Here is a 12821-nt window from a genome sequence, read left to right on the forward strand (position 1 = left end):
AGTATATGAAACAAGATTTTAAGACATAGGACATCTGGCACCAAAGGTAGTGACCTGAGAGACGGGACTGTGATGTGAGCCCTGTAATTGCTCTGATTTCTTCCTTGAAAGCCCCCGGGTGCAGTACGGAGAGCCTGCAGACCCTCAGTGAAGGACAGGCCGGGGGAGCCCCGCCCGGTGACAGGCCTCCAAGGTCTCTGGGTCCAGCAGAATGCTGGTCAGCACCGCACCAAGGTCTGGGTCCAGCAGAATGCTGGTCAGCACCGCACCTGAGGAGGCTGTCCAGGCCAGAACATGTGGAGGACTAGAGAGTACCCCCCCACACACACACACACCTGTTCCCAGTAGCAGACGGGCAACAGCCCCATCCCCAGGGCGGTGGTAAGTCCTCAGGAGGGCTTGCTCAGGAGGGGTGTTGGACTGAACATTCCTGCTGACCTGCCACCATGTCATAAATACAGGGCGTTTGCAGGTAATCTAACTGCATCCCAGAGCAAAGCCTAAGGAGATTTATAGGATTACAAAAATATCCAGCAGCCCACAGGGTAGATACACACTGGCTGGTGCTAGGCATGCAAGGAAGTAGGAAACGGACCATAACAAGAGCAATAATCAGGCAAAACCAGCTGGAACTGATGTGGTTGTTAGAATTACCAGTCCTGGCATTCACACTATCATTCTCTGTCCCTGATGTCCAAAATGTTCAGTCTCAACAGGGAAGATAAGACGGACTAAGCACAATAAAAGGCCACAATACTTAAGGTGAACGTGTCACTGGGTAGGGTTAACATAAAGCATGACTTAGTGGAGATGTATCGATAGAAATTGTCCAAAGTGACACATCGAGAATCAAGGAAGAAGATCGGTGAGCCATGGGACAACTCCGAGTGACTTCATAAACACATAATAGACCCCAAAATGGAGGGACAACAAAACTTTGAAGGAACAGTGGCTGAATATTTCCCTGATTTGGTGAAGGGTGTAAACCTACAGGCCCAAAGGCCAATGATCCCCAAGCACACATGAATGCACATCACAAACTGGAAACCTGGTGACGAACAGAAAGAACATCTTGAAAGCAGCCAGAGAGAGTCGGCGTGTTCTGCGCACAGGGACAGGGCGGGCTGGCAGCACATTTCTCATCGCAGACGACGGGGTTGGGGAGGGACAGTTAGAATGATCTGAAAGGAAAAACCATCAAACTGGAGTTCAGCGTGACAAATATGTCTTTCAGAAATGGTGACACAAGGACATTTTCATGCACATGAAAGCTGAAACCGTTCCTCAGCAGCACACGTGAAATGTTAAGGGATGTTCTCCAGGGAGAAGGACAGTGACACTAGGTGGAACAGCGGCAGCAGAAAGGAAGACTCTTCTGTTGAAAGCTCTGTAAGAGACAGTGGGCTGTCTGAACAAGCACGGTGGGAAGGGGTCACCACATTAATGTCCTTGAGGCTGGTGGGATGTGTGTGCACAGAACGTATGGAGACGTGGCGGTTCTGTATCGTGGCCGAGATGTACGATATCACGGGAGGCGCCTAATTTGTTAGATAGACATTTTAAACCCCAACTGACCCCTAAAATAACAAAACAAAGACTTACAGCTAATACACCTACAGGAAGATAAAACGGAATTGTAAGAGTAGCTCAATCCCAAAGAACGTAGTAGAAAGAGAAGAAGAGAACAGAGAACAGAAGGACTAATGGGAAAATAGAGATGAAGGCTGAGCATATCCGTGACTGCGGGGAGTGGGAATGGAGCACAAACGCCCTTTTGTGAGCGACACGCGTGTGCTTTGTGGACTGTGTCCATATGCTGTGGGCCGCATGGCCGGGCTCATACATCCACCTGTTCAACCGCGCCCCGGATACGCGGTGGTGCTGTGGTCTGTGAGCGCCGGCCTGGCCTCAGCTCCACGTGGAGGGAGTGGATGTGTTGGCAGGGCCCACCTGGCTGGTTTCCTCAGCCTCCTGCGTGTGCAGAATCACCACAGGTGTGACGTGGAGGGTCACAGGTATCTGGTTTCCCAGAAAAATCCATCCCACAGTACCACAGCCCTGGTGAGGCCCCTCCTCAGGGCAACACTGCTTGGGACACACGTGCTTCTAAGCCCCCAGCATGACTTTGCCACCGTGACAGCACTCAGAGGGCACCACCAACCCCAAACCCGTCTCTGCCCAGATGGAGGCATTGGGCCTGAAACCTGTGGGGGTGCCCAGGTGCTCCAGGGGCTGCACACCTGCTCAGAACAGCGGCCACCTTGGTCGAGCTTGTGTCCTGGGAGGGCCCACGGGGAGCACGGCTCCAGGCGCACCCACACTGCCAGCCCAGAGCCACGGCACCTTCCTGCTGGCGTCCTCGCCAGCTCCCACGTGGGCTGGCACACCCCACTGAAGCCCGAGTCTGGAGGTGGGGCTTTCTCTTCTCCCGTGGAGGTGCAGGGTCTGTGCAGGAGGGTTCTGCTCAGCCCCCCTCAGCTCTGGGCAGAAACAGCACTGTGACCCCTGCACAGAAGCCAGCCGACGGGAGTCTGTGCCTACGCGGCGGGCAGGGCCGAGGCCGCAGCTTCATCTGCACTGATAGAGCAGGCCCCGACAGCCCTCTGGGGCGGAGACCTCGTCCGACCTGTTCCAGCTCTTTATTTAAGCCATGTGGCCTTTCTTTGGTCTCATTTTCTGTGTTTCCCCTTCGAGTTGCCTGGTGTGAGCCGGAGGCTCCCTGCTTGGAGAGGCCACCTGACCACCTCCCTCCCAGTCGGCTGATTTCGGAAAAGCAGGGTCGGGAGACACTTGCTCATAAGGGTATGTGGCCTCCAGCAGCGCCATCCGGTCTGCTCTGACCCAGCCTCACGGTTGTCCTGGGATAAGTCTGCATGCACAGGACACGCCTCATTTACACGCTTCCGGGGGCCTTGAGTGCTGAGCACAGAGGTGAGAGGGCAGCCAGCCCTGACCCAGCCCCTCTTTGCAGTGACGGAGTGCACGTCATCGGGGGACAGTGGCCTTGGGCTCCCAGGGCTGTTCTCTGAGGGGGGCCCCCAGAGCGCCTCCCCTGCTGTCCCCAGGAGGGGCTCACGGCTGCAGATGCCCAGCCAGTACACCACAATGGTGAGTCGCCTTTCCTGAGACGCCCCCCGCCCCCCCGCCCCGGCGTGGGAGGCTCAGGACCCGCCCAGGGATCCTGGTGGGTCTTTCTGCCTGTGAACTGGCCCTTCCCTGTCCACTGCCAGCAGGGGAGAGCCCAAACACTACCCTGCACGTACACACAGACACATCACCCCTGAGAGGGAGGGATGGGGTGACCAGGGGAGGGGAACACTCAGAGAGGAAGTCTCTTTCACAGAGATCGTCTCAACTGACCTTCGTCCAGCCTCAGGTCACACACGTGTCCACTTTGGCAAGCACGGTCCTCATTCTGCGGAGGCACCCCCCCCCCCAGTTCTGGGGAGACACTCCAGTCCAGCTTCTGGGCAGCATCAGAGGGAAGGGCCGAGTCTGAGGGTATGCTGAGCGTAGAGTGTGGGGGACGGGTCTTTAGTCCACACGCCCCACATCACTGACGATGACCAGTGACGTGGGCTCTAATCAGTGATTTCCTCTCCTTCTGCCAGAACAAAGGTTTCTGGACAGTGGTTTGACTAGTAGGCTGTGCCAGCTACCCTGAAGTAACGGGAGGATGCTCTTGTCCACTGCCACCCTAAGGCGCTGAGCGTGCCACCAGCAGCCAGACTGCCTGGCCATGTCTCCACCTTGTTCCAGGTGCTCCCAAGCACAGTCACAGACGTGATACAGCCCCCCCAGGAGGGGCACCCTGGCCAGCAAGGTTGTTCCTGTTACCCCTGTCCCTTGACCAACCTCCCCAGGACCTTGCTGTCTAAACCCCCTGGAAACTGCATACCCAAGAGAGTGGTGTAGAGTCATTTCTGAGACCTCAGGAATTCCTGCAACAGGAGGGGGCCCTTGGCCCCTGGTGCAGTCACTCCCCAGAGGCCTAGCCACGGAAGCCAGTGGGGACCACCTCCACCTGCCCCAACCTCCAGGGCACCCCTCTGTTGGGAGTGGCTCCTGGGGGACCCAGCACCCTGTCCTGAGAATAGGGGCCTCCCCGACATCCACTCATAGCCCCTGCCCTGGAGCCCTGACAGAGGATGCTCTGGGGCGCACACATGCACTCGTGTTCTGGGATCAGAACGGCAAACACAGAACTGACACGTTTCGGGGCCAGAACCTTTTTACCCCCAGATGCATGGTGATGCCAGCCAAGGTGGCCACCTGGCAGGCTCCATCTGGGCCTAGACCCAGGCGCGGAATGCACCATGAAGGCAGCCGACCTTGCAGAGAACGCTCTTGTCTCTGTTGCCCTGACCTTGTCCATGCTGGCCCCAAGTGCCTCTTCAAAAGCTTGTGTGTCCATGAGTCTGACAGGGCCTTGCAGGGTGCAAGGCCTCAGCAGTACCTCCCAAACAAGGACTCTGTGCTTTGCACACCCTGGGCACCAAGTGGCCGTGAGTAACGACCGCCTTTCTTTCACAGCTGTGATGTATTTGGAAGAGGCTCAGCCCCTCCGGGGAGAGTCCCCGTCAGAGGGAGCAGAGGGGCCTCCACCCAGACCTGGGCCGGAGGTCTGGAATGAGGCACTCATGCTGGGGCTCCTGACACACCCCCATTCCAGCGCCGGCCACGCAGTCAGCACGCCATGGGTCCTGCCTGCCTGGACATCGTCTGGCCTTCTTCCATCCCACCTGCACAGCTTCTCCACCCCAGTTCAGGGGCTCAGAGGGCCAGGTGGCCCAGACCTCCATGTGCGCACTGCTCTGAGCTCCCCCAATGCTCTGGAGGCTGCAGCGAGGTTGGGGTGGGAGCACGGGGAACCCTGGTTCCCATGGGGAGGTCCAGGCAGACTTGGGGTGTCTCAGAGCAGGGCGAGCCCTCTGGGACCATGTTTCACTGGCCCTCCAGGCAACGCAGGCCCGTGGGCAGTGGTCCCCAAGAGCAGAACCCACTGAGGTGTATCCCAGGTGCAGGGGGTGCCTCTGAGTATATTTGGAATCTCGGTTTTCTTTCGTTTTTAACAAGGCATGTGTAGATAGTGGGGCCACCAGTCACCACCACCACCACCTGTGGGCCTGGGACCCAGGTTGGGGTGAGCACACAGCAGCTGGGCCTGAGGTCTGGGGTGTGGACAGTGTCCCGAGAGGACCACCCCTCACCAAATGGAGGAGCAGAATAATAATAAGCAGGGAAAGCCTGGGTAGATGCCAGAACTTGAATGAGCTTCCTGCTGTGGGGTGTTTTCCCCACAAGACCCCCATCCTTCAGGTGGCAGCCAGGTGCACAGGCTGGTTCCACAGCACAGTGACTTGGCGATTTCCAGCTGCTGTAAGCTGTTTTCTTTGTTACTTTGTTTCGATGCTGACTTGTTCCCAACTTTAGGAATATAAATAAATGAGACGTGTTTTTCTAAGACGTGGTCACGGTTCTCTTCCTTGGTTCTGTTGTACCCAGGGACGTCACCTGAAGGCCTCACCCAGGGAGCCTGGCTCCCGTGACGTTGAGGGGACGTGGCCCTGGGCAGCAGGGCCTTCATCTGGGGTCTCCCGGGTCCACGCCCAGGGCCATGCAGCCCACTGCAGCTCCCAAGCACAGGCCACCCCTGCGGTGGGCAGGAGTGGCACTTTTCAGGGGCCTAGTGTCCCTGAGCCAAGCACTCGGACAACTCTGCTTTCACCAGCTGAGCACCACAAGGACAGGCTGACCACTGCCAGATGCCTCCACGACCAGAATAGCCATCAGGTGACCAAAGGGGCTGCTCACTACTTTCTGGCAAAGGCGAACTGCTCACAGCAGCTGCAGCTAAAAATAAACAAGAAGGGCATACATCTTTGGGAGAATCTCAAGGGAAGAGCTCGGTCTTGCTTTTGGGCCACCACAGGCGGGCACAATGAGATCGCTACGCTTCATTTCTGCTGAGGCCCTGGTGTCTCACCCCCAGGTGGCCCAACAGAGCCTGGACGGCGTGGCCCACAACCTCTACCCACTCCTGTTCAAAGCTAGCTACTTGCTGGAGCAGGCGGAGGTGATCCGTGTCCTGTTGGAACACTGGCCACTGGAGGAGTTCCGGCTGAGTGCGCTGCTCGGACCGCGCTCAGAACCCCCAGAGGACCTGCGAGACCGCACCTGCAGGGCCTGCCTGGAGGCCTGTGTGCAGGGCCTTGCAGACCACGTGCTCCGGGCTGGGGGCCCACGGCGGCTGCGTGTGGCTGACCTCACAGGCGTCCGAGACATGCAGGTGCAGCAGTGCCCCTGTGGGAGGGCGCTGGGCAGGTGGGGCCGCACCGAGCTGCTAGCCAGGACATGCTGCCGGCTGCAGGCAGAGTCCCCAGGGGCCCGGCGCCCCGTCTGGGTCCTCGCCGATCTCTTTGTCACAGAGGGAAACTTCAAGGTGGTGGTGCAGGCCCTGGGGCCGGTAGGCCCTGCCCCACTGCGTGTGCACTGCCTTTCCTTCCGGGCAGACAGTCTGGGCCCCAGCCAACTCTTGCAGGTGCTGCGTCTGGCCGGGCCAGGTGAGCTGCGCAGGCTGGAGGTGGTGCACAATGTGCGGCTGCATGCTGGCCACGTGCAGCAGCTCCTGGCCCAGGTGGGCTTCCCCCAGCTGGCCTCGCTCACCCTGCCTGCCAAGGCCTTCGATGCGCCCCCCACCAGCGCCTCAACCCCTGATGGTGAGGACCCCCTCCTCACCTCCATTGCCTGGGAGCTCAGCCAGATGAGCCAGCTCACTGAGCTGAGTGTGGCCTTCTCCACGCTGACAGGGAAGATTCCGAAACTGCTCGGGTGAGTCGGGTGATAGCACAGAGGGCCAGGCCGGGTGAGCGGGGTCTCTGCTCACAGCTCCTCAGCGCAGATCTGGCGACAGGGTGCCCTCTGGGGAGCCAGGCTGAAGATGTACGAGGGACCACCAGATGGCACCTGGCTGCTTACAAGGCCACGAGGTTCCCAGCTCCCTCTGCCTTTACTCCAGGAGGGCCCAGAGTGGCAGGAGGGCACAGACAGAGGGGGGTGACCCAGTGGGGTTGGGTTGTGTGTAGCCTGGCAGCACAGAGAACTCAAGGAGGACTGTTGTTTTCTGTCAGTGAGCAGACAGGAAATTTGCTAATTAGTGAAACAAACAACATAGAAGTGACTATATTATATTGTATTACTCACCTGTCTTGTAACAAATTATCCCAACACTGGGCATATGGCAACAAGCTCCGTCAAGAACCCGGCTCAGCTAGGGTCTACTGGGCTGTGGTCTCCTCTGAAGGGCTTGGAGGGCTGGGAGGCTGAGGCAATCAGTTTCCAAGCTCTGCGTGTGGCTGTTGGCGGGCAGCCTCTGAGTCTTGGCTGCTGGGAGTTCTTACAACAGGGCGGCTGATCCGAGAACCAGAGATCACCCAGGTAGAAGCCACAGTCCCAACCTGCTCTTGAGACTGACTTGTCACTGCTTCTGTGTGCCGTGTTGGTTTGGAGCCAGTCAGCGGGTCCACCTGTGTGAGGGGAGGACAATGCACAAGGATGGGAGCACCAGCAGGGCCAGGGGTCCGGAGAACGGGGGGTGGTCAGGGAAGGTTGAGTCCCTGAGGTGACCTGTGAGCAGAGACCCGGAGCACCGAGCCTGCAGACTGCAGCAGCCTGGTGAGAGGAGCAAAAGGCCCAAGCTGGTGATGTGGAGGGGTCAAGGGTCAGCAGGGAGAAGGTGGGGTCAGTAGGCAGGGCAGCGTGGGGGCGGTGGGAGGAAGGAGGGAAGGGCTTCAGCTTTTCTTGAGCAAGCAAAGCCCCTGGAGGTTCTGAGCAGGAGGATGACGTGATCGCCTCCTTATTCACAAGGGCCACTCTGGCTTCTTTAGCCCACACAACAGACCTGGATGGAGGGGCCGGGAAAAGGACAGCGTGGTGGGTAGACACCAGGCTCTCAGCACGCAGGGAGTACAGGTGTGGGGGACCCAGGCGAGGGGGTGGGCAGAGAACTGGACCGCTTATACTCTCTTGCACTGAGTGCTCAGCTTGGTAGCACCAGACCCAGGCCCAGCGTCCCCAGGGCGGGGTGGGCTGAGCATGTGCATTTTTCACAAGTCCCGGGGGCAGGTGCAGTCCCTCACTTTGAGAACTGCCAGCAGAGCCGTGCATTTGCTGATGCCGGGCCATCTACCCCACTCACCGCAGAACACAGGAGGGTCTTTAGGTCCCAGGCCATACGAAAACTGGACTGGATGGCCCCATGGCCCTTTCCCACCATAAAATTGTTTCATACCAGTTCACGTGCACCGTGGTGCTAGAGCAAGCCTGGGAGCAGACACAGTGGGTGGTCGGCAAAGTAGATCTAACATTTGAGGAGCTGAGGACAGAGGCCAGGCCTGTCTCAGTAAAGTTAATTCTGCACCATCCTCGGCCACACCAGGGCTCAAGGACTCAGCTCTGGCGGCACAGCCCCAAAGCAGCCACAGACGAATGAGTGACCTTAGTTCTAATTGGCACTTTATTTATGGACACTAAAAATGGAATTTTGTGTTATTTCCACATGTCAAGAGTATCATTCTTTTTTGATTTGTCCTACCGTTTAAAGATGTACAAACCATCTTACTGTCAGGCTGAGTAAGATCAGGCAGCAGTGGGTTTGGCCTTCGGGCTGCAGTCTGCTGACCTATGAGATAGAATCCATCTGAATTCCTCCCAGAGGTCCTCTCTGGGACTGCCCCTCACCTGTGCCATTTTCCATCCTGCCCTAGCCCCCTACGGACGCCACTGAGGACCCTGGACCTGGCCAACTGCTCCCTGAACCACGCAGACATGGCCTTCTTGGCAGACTGCACCCATGCCACCCACCTGGAGGTGCTGGACCTCAGTGGACACAGCCTGTTCGGCCTGTTTCCTTCCACCTTCTTCAGGCTGCTGAGCCGGGCTGCCCAGACGCTGAGGGTCCTCACCCTGGAGGAGTGCAGCATCGAGGATGGCCATGTGAGCATGCTGATCTTGGCCCTGAGCCCTTGTCGCGAGCTCTCTGAGCTCCGCTTCCTGGGGAACCCGCTGCCGGCCCAGGCCCTGAGGCGCCTCTTCATGGCTCTCTGCGAGCTGCCCAAGCTGCGGTATGTTGAGTTCCCAGTGCCCAAGGACTGCTACCCTGAAGGCACTGCCTACCCCCAGGACGAGCTGGCCGTGTCCAAATTCGACCAGCAGAAATATGATGTGATTGCCGAGGATCTCCGTGCAGTGCTGCGGCGGGCTGGCCGGGGAGACATCCAAGTCTGCACGCCCCTCTTTGGAAGTTTTGATCCAGATATCCAAGAAACAAGCAATGAACTTGGAGCTTTCTTACTGCAAGCCTTCAAAGCTGCTCTAGAAAACTTTTCCAGAGCACTGGAACAGATGGAGTAGGCCCCTGAGCAGACCAAGGGGGGCCTTGCAGTTCAGCTGTGCAGCAGCCTGGACATCCTGAGTCAGCAGGCTTGGGCGTCCGCTCCCCCAGCCACCACCAGTTAACGCATCTCTTAGTGAGACTCGTACATGGCATCAGTTAAGCACTGCACGAGAGGAAGCCCTGCTCTGGGAGAGGTGACTCGAGGCCACATCGGTGGCAGATGGTAGAATGGTGCTGGGCTGGACAGGAGCAAGGAGGGGAGCCCAGATGTCCAGCGGGGGTGGAGAGAATGTGAGATCTGTCCCAGAACTCAGTACTCCCTGCGCCACGTCTGGGACGTCTGCAGCGCTGATATGGGTTTTCATATTTACAAACTCCTGCCCAGCATGGCACATGCGACTTGTTGTTAATGGCTTCAGCCCTGAGGATGCAGAATGGCTTCCCTGAGGGCCTCTGTCACTGCAAGAAAGCCCTGCCAGTGAAAGCACCATTGCTGCCCCTGTTTCCTACCTCCCTTTGGATGCTGACCTCAGAGGACCCTCTGCTCAGACCGAGGGGAGCTCCTCTGTGTGGTTGAGTCCTGGCGTGTAAATGTTTAATTACAACATTTGGACTCGGTGACTTTGTTGTCGTTGTTGTTGAAAATGTAATTTTAATAGATAATTCTTCATCTTACAAGGGAGCACAATAAAATATACCACATGCTGAAGAAACTCCAGAAGTTATGAGAATCAAGAGTGGGGGACATTCAGATGGGCTACAATATCCATTACCTTAAAGGTTCCAACCCACGGGTTAACATTTACGTACTTAGGACTGGCTATCCTGATGACTTACAAAGAGCAAGGATAGGGAATTCGATACGGAGAAGGGTGGGAAAGAACAGTTTTTTTGAGGGGAGGAACTCTGTCAATGCAGGAAAAAAATCACTGAATATCAAACAATAGGAGCTCCCATAGCAAATATGAAAGAATCATTAACTGAGGATCTGATACTCTCAAAGGAAGGAACCTTCCAGAAGACACTTACGCAGGCTCGCTGCTTGAGATCTGCTCATCAGGTCTATAAGGAAGACTCATAAAAGCCTCAGCAACCCCACATGATTATCAGATTGGTGTTTCCTAATAGCACACACCAGTGGCTACACGTGAAATTTCCAGACAAGGACTGAGAAATAGGTCATATCCCAAATGCCAGACACAAACAAATGTGGCAGAACATGTGAGTCCTACACACAGTCACAACTCTGCTTTGCTGTGACTCTCCTGCACAGTAAGTTCCAAACATCTTGGCAGACACCAATGATCCTCTTACTAACCAGACAACACAAACACATTTATTCAAATTTCTAGGAGGTAAAAACATACCAAATACTGATGCTTTATGCATGCTCAGGGCCAGCTTGTAAATACTGCATTCAGTGATATCTTTACACAAGTTTGCATCAGTGAAAAGAAACTGGCAAAATCTACCTCTTGCCAGATCACCTTGTCAGGTGGTAAAGACTAAAAGAGAATGTTCCATCAGTTTTAATTTTTAAATACGAATGTCACATTGGGAAAATGACATAAACACAGTAAAACAAACTGTACTAAGGCAAAGTGGAATAACAAAAAATATTTTACTAAAACATAAGATTTACAGAAGTTTCCAGACAAGCCATGCAAAATGGTCACAAGTTTTTTCTTGAAGGAAGGATTCTACACTTGACAGCAAAGTCACAATGTTATTAGTGAGGGCTGTGATGTTTATTTAATGTTCCCATTTTGGTTCAAACAATCAAGCTTGTCCATCTACAGTATCTAAATAAAGTTAGACTTGGCTAGAGAGCATATTCTAAAGAACTGGTTAGCTGCTTTTAACCAATGCAATTAGATCACCATAAAAAGGGGGAAAGGAGCCCATAAAATTAAAATAAAACTACCTCTCCCCCTCAAAAAAAGTAATAAAGAAAAGTACGCACACCCCTGCAGCTAACCCTGACAACTGCCTTCATTCACAGTGCTTTATACTCAAACCATGAGGGGGGAAATGAATAAAAGCAGAGAAGGGCCACTGCTTTTAAACGTTTCACAACAATCCAGATGGTACTTTTAGCCTCTGCTCATGCTTTACAACAGTGAATCAGGACAAGACATAGATTTGCTAATGTGCATTTAATCACCAAAGGACTGAAGATGTCTGGGCTTTTATTCTGTAATGTTTCTAAGACTGTGTGTCCATTAAATGCAAACAAAAAAGGAAGAAGTCTTGGCAGGACAGGAGAAGTGATGCACACTTGATGATCAGATTGATTTTAAGGGCATATAGCCTAGTCCATGCTCTAGCTGTTTCTATGGCTTGGGCTTTGTTGGTCTTCCACCGCTGCGCTACATCATTTGCTAATGGATCATCTGGATTGGAAGCACTTAACAAAGCCTGGATCAATAGCAGGACTGTGTGGATCTGCAGTGCTGGGGACCAGTTATCTTTCAAAATATCTAAACATATTCTTCCCAACTTGTCTACATTCGGATGATAAATTATGGTCATGAAACATACTCTAGGGGCTGCCATTGGGTATTCTTCTGGTAGGAATAGGTCAAGCTTAAAAGTCCCTCCCTCAGCGGGGGAAATCGGAGGGGTAGACGAACCATGAGAGACGATGGACTCTGAAAAACAAACAGGGTTCTAGAGGGGAGGGGGGTGGGAGGATGGGTTAGCCTGGTGGTGGGTATTTAGGAGGGCACATTCTGCATGGAGCACTGGGTGTTGTGCACAAACAATGAATCATGGAACACTTCATCTAAAACTAATGTTGTAATGTAAGGGGATTAACATAAGAATAAAAAAATTAAAAAAAAAAAAAGTCCCTCCCTCAAAGGGGGAATCCTGGGGGCCAGCAATGACCACATGAAAATAATGGGCGTTGCTCTCATCTGGTTCTGCTTTAATGCCAGGAACTGGTTCTGCCAGCAAATGCTGGGTTACCTTGATAATGCTGGGGGGCAGCCCGGCCATCTTGTCAGATCCCGAGTTTGGCCTCTGGTCTTGAATCTGGCTCTGCTCGCCTCACCCACAAGTGCCTGGACTTGGTTTCTACCAAGATCTGATTCCTGCAAAGGGCCAAGTGTTAGGATGATTAGATACTAATAAAACAGTAGTGTGCCTTCCTCAGACGTGGCTTTAATTTCAATGCAATTCAGAATTTTTAAAAATATCTAAGAGTATGAAAATGAAATATTTTCTCAAGATAGAGGCTAGTGCTTGATGGGCCCAATCTTCTCACACTAGAACCCCCAAGTTCTGGTTGGGGGTTTGAGTCACTGTGTGAGCAGGCTCCACCCTCTGTCCAGTTCTGGGGCCCCTCTTTCCCCCAGCTAAGTCCCCATCCAGGTAATCCCATGCTGTCCCCCCCAGGTATGTCTACACCCTACATGCTCCCCCC

General features: G+C 54.5%; 1 protein-coding gene across 1 annotated transcript; it reads left to right on the forward strand.

Moving 5' to 3' along the window:
* The first annotated feature begins 5805 nt into the window (after positions 1-5805).
* LRRC14B (leucine rich repeat containing 14B) lies at positions 5806-10013 on the forward strand. The gene is made up of 2 exons (XM_034998806.1): positions 5806-6831; positions 8766-10013. The coding sequence occupies exons 1-2, from the start codon at positions 5942-5944 to the stop codon at positions 9409-9411; spliced, it is 1536 nt and encodes a 511-aa protein (XP_034854697.1). The 5' UTR covers positions 5806-5941; the 3' UTR covers positions 9412-10013.
* The last annotated feature ends 2808 nt before the right edge of the window (positions 10014-12821 follow it).

The sequence above is a fragment of the Mirounga leonina genome, unplaced genomic scaffold, assembly GCF_011800145.1.
Source record: "Mirounga leonina isolate KUSES-001 unplaced genomic scaffold, KU_Mleo_1.0 Mir_95, whole genome shotgun sequence".
Taxonomy (NCBI): Eukaryota; Metazoa; Chordata; class Mammalia; order Carnivora; family Phocidae; genus Mirounga; species Mirounga leonina.

What these genes read in the sequence shown, in the direction of transcription:
- LRRC14B (XM_034998806.1), top strand. Translation starts at nt 5,942, where the DNA reads ATGAGATCGCTACGCTTCATTTCTGCTGAGGCCCTGGTGTCTCACCCC. An exon ending in AAGATTCCGAAACTGCTCGG is followed by an intron (nt 6,832 to 8,765) that starts GTGAGTCGGGTG and finishes ATCCTGCCCTAG; the next exon opens with CCCCCTACGGACGCCACTGA.